Raw genomic sequence first — 3,167 nt, forward strand, 5'->3', positions numbered from 1 at the left:
TATTTTGAAGAAATTGTGTTATACCCAACATAAAGGAATATAATGCATCTATGAAAAACATGTATATAGATGACCCTACAATATTAACAGATTTGGAGAAGTAAAAAAGTTAAGCATACTCATGCCAAGAAATGCAAACTTTTCCACCATTTACAAAATTTAAAAGACTTCAGTCAGACAGTGACCAAATAAATATTTCATGGCTTCCCAGCACAGTCAGAGAGTGTGTAAGGCTACTTTCCTTCGCCATAACTTAATCAAAGCTCTTTTCATCTCACTGTTTCGCAAGCTGTAGATCAATGGATTCAGGAGAGGTGTAAGAAGTGAGTAAGCCAACGAAATCAGTTTCTTGGTTTCAGGGGAGTAGCCAGATTTGGGTTGTAAATAGGTCATACCGGCTGTGCCATAGAAGAGGGTAACAGACGAGAGATGGGAGGCACAGGTGGAAAAAGCCTTCTGCCTCCCAGTGGTTGATGGCATCTTCAGGATGGCAAAGAGGATTCGAATGTAAGACAAGAGTATCAACGAGAAAGGAACCATGACAATCAAAACAGTGCCAATGAATGCATAGATTTCAAACCAAAATGTGTCTGCACATGCAAGTTCTAGCACTGCTGGGGTTTCACAGGAGATATGACTAATTTCATTGGGGCCACAAAATGGAAAACTAAACACCCATGATGTTGGCACAGTAGCTACTATGATTCCTGAGACCCACGAGAACATTACTAATTTCATGAAAACACTTTTGTTCATAATCATTGGGTAGCTCAGAGGGTGACAGATTGCAGCAAATCTGTCATAAGCCATTGTCCCCAGGAGAAAGCATTCTGTCACACCAAAAAAAATAATGAAATACATTTGTGCAAAACAACTCACAAATGAAATTGATGATTTCTCAGTGGAAAGGACCACCAGCATTTCAGGCATAATGACTGCACTGAAACTCACATCCAGCACAGACAAGTTCAGGAGGAATAGATACAGGGGAACATGGAGGCTCTGTTCCAGGGAGATGATGACTATGATCATGGCATTTCCTATCAGGGTCACCAGGTAAACAACCAAGAAAATCCCAAAGAGTTGCTCTTGGAGTTTGGGAAAGTTTGAAAAGCCCAAGAGGATGAATTCAACCACAGAACTTTGATTTTGCCTTTTCATTTCAGTAGGAGAGCATGTTTTGCTTTTATGGACATAGTACATGAGTTATGAAGTCACCGTCCAATAGCTGAGTCAGTGTCTACACTTACCCCAGGTATACTTGACAGATGATCCAAAAAAGAACTCACCTGGACAGGAACTCAGTGTGGCAATTACGGAGAATGGCCAGTTGCTCAGATTAATGAATGTTTCAAATAGAAAGGAGGAAGTAAAGAATTCTGGCTCAGAAATCTTGTCTGTAAAGTACAAAATATATCAAAATTTTTTTGCAAATTTTACATTATGTAGGTTGAACATTACACATAACCTTAAAACAAAATACATAATTTAGCTTCCATTCATGACATTACTATCAGTGTCATTTATTTTCCTGAATTTAAATAATATAAAATTCAAGACTACAAAAAATTAAAGTACTAAAAAGTTGACAAATGAAAAAAGATACCCACAAAATTTTGATAACAACTTAACAGTTCGAAGTTGCAGCAACATTGTTTTATATTTATAACAAATATTTATCATACATGTAGGTGACTTGGCTCAATATGAAAATGCCACAGAACACACAAAGGGGGGCTGTGCTTCAGATACACCTACCTTAAGTGATCTGTAAACAATGTGAATTGCCTCCAGGCTCATTGGTATATGCATAGACTGGTCATAGCCAATTACATTAAAATTGGACAGCATGAGAAATTTTAAGACCAAATTCTCTCTGGCTCATACATGTGACCATGATGATTTAAGAAAAGTCCAATTTTGGTCATTCTGAAACTAATTTCATTGTTTCCACTCTCTCCTTCTCTTTCTTCTTTCTCTCCTCCAATTTGTCTTCGCATGAAGAAGTTCATTTCATCATCAGTTATTCAACACACACTGATTAAGCAACTAAGGTTTTCTAGGCTCAGTCATCTCAGGCACACATTTGATCTTACAACTGAACAGAGAGCTGGAAAGGCTACATAAACTAGCATTCCACCCTTCCCTCAGTACCCTCTAACTCCTCCCATGATACCTTGCTCTATTTTCTTTATGGCCACCAGCTGACATTAAAAATATATAGTTAACATACAACTATAAACTAATTTATATCTATAAGTTAAATAGTATAATTTATATGTAAGTATATATATTTATATATAGTATATATAAAATCCAACTCTCTCACTAAAACATAAATTCCAGGACTCGAAGACTTTTTTTGTTCTTTGCTACAGTCACAATGTCTAAAACAGTTTCTGACCCATAATAAATGCTAGATTGATATTTGGTAATTAATGAGGGAAATGAGAAAAAAACATGATAACTTTAAGGAATGGAGTATCTTTAAAAATGTGAAACCAGCACACAAAACTTTTGGGAATCAAAAGTAATAACAAGTCCATTAGATATTTCAAAGAGGATCAGATTAATTCTGAATGATGGGGTTGGAGGTAAACTACCATAATCATAGGTGTCATCAGTGCAAGTCACATTTGGAGGAAGGAGAAAGTAGAAAAGAGGGATGCTCAGGTCAGAGGTATCTCATGACACATTGTTATTACAATCGAGGCCTACTGTCCTTTGTGCGATGTTTTGCAAACCAGCAAACAGCCTGGGAGGGGAGAAACCAAGAACACAGTAAGGACAGAGTAAGCTAAAGTCATTTAATGTTGTCTGAGTACAGATCATTGGGACATTAGAAGGCAGAAGGCAGGCTGATTTCTTTCTGTGCTTGACCACAATCATCCATTAAAATTAAATGGCTGTGTTAACCACAATAATTAAAATTGGGATATCAAAAACTCACCTAAAATTACTAAAATGTAGCCACAGGCTCAAAGAGTTAAAACCCATTTCTAATGGGAAAAAGAGAATAATATATATTCAGTTACTAATATTTAAAAATGGATAGAGTTTCTTAAAATCAGAAAATCTGGGATATGATATAAATAAAGAAGAAAACATTTTAGGACTCACTGTGAGCGTGCTGTGGAACAGAACATTTGTGAGTGGTAAAGAGCAGC

At 36.4% G+C, this 3,167-nt stretch overlaps 1 protein-coding gene across 1 annotated transcript; it reads right to left on the reverse strand.

The window, feature by feature from the left end:
* Window positions 1-216: 216 nt before the first annotated feature.
* LOC119040722 (olfactory receptor 10A3-like) lies at window positions 217-1,227 on the reverse strand. Its single transcript, XM_037133792.2, has one exon. The coding sequence runs from the start codon at window positions 1,201-1,203 to the stop codon at window positions 217-219; it is 987 nt and encodes a 328-aa protein (XP_036989687.2). The 5' UTR covers window positions 1,204-1,227.
* Between the last annotated feature and the right edge of the window lie 1,940 nt (window positions 1,228-3,167).

The sequence above is a fragment of the Artibeus jamaicensis genome, unplaced genomic scaffold (assembly GCF_021234435.1).
Source record: "Artibeus jamaicensis isolate MK-2021 breed Jamaican fruit bat unplaced genomic scaffold, CSHL_Jam_final contig_797, whole genome shotgun sequence".
Lineage (NCBI taxonomy): Eukaryota > Metazoa > Chordata > Mammalia > Chiroptera > Phyllostomidae > Artibeus > Artibeus jamaicensis.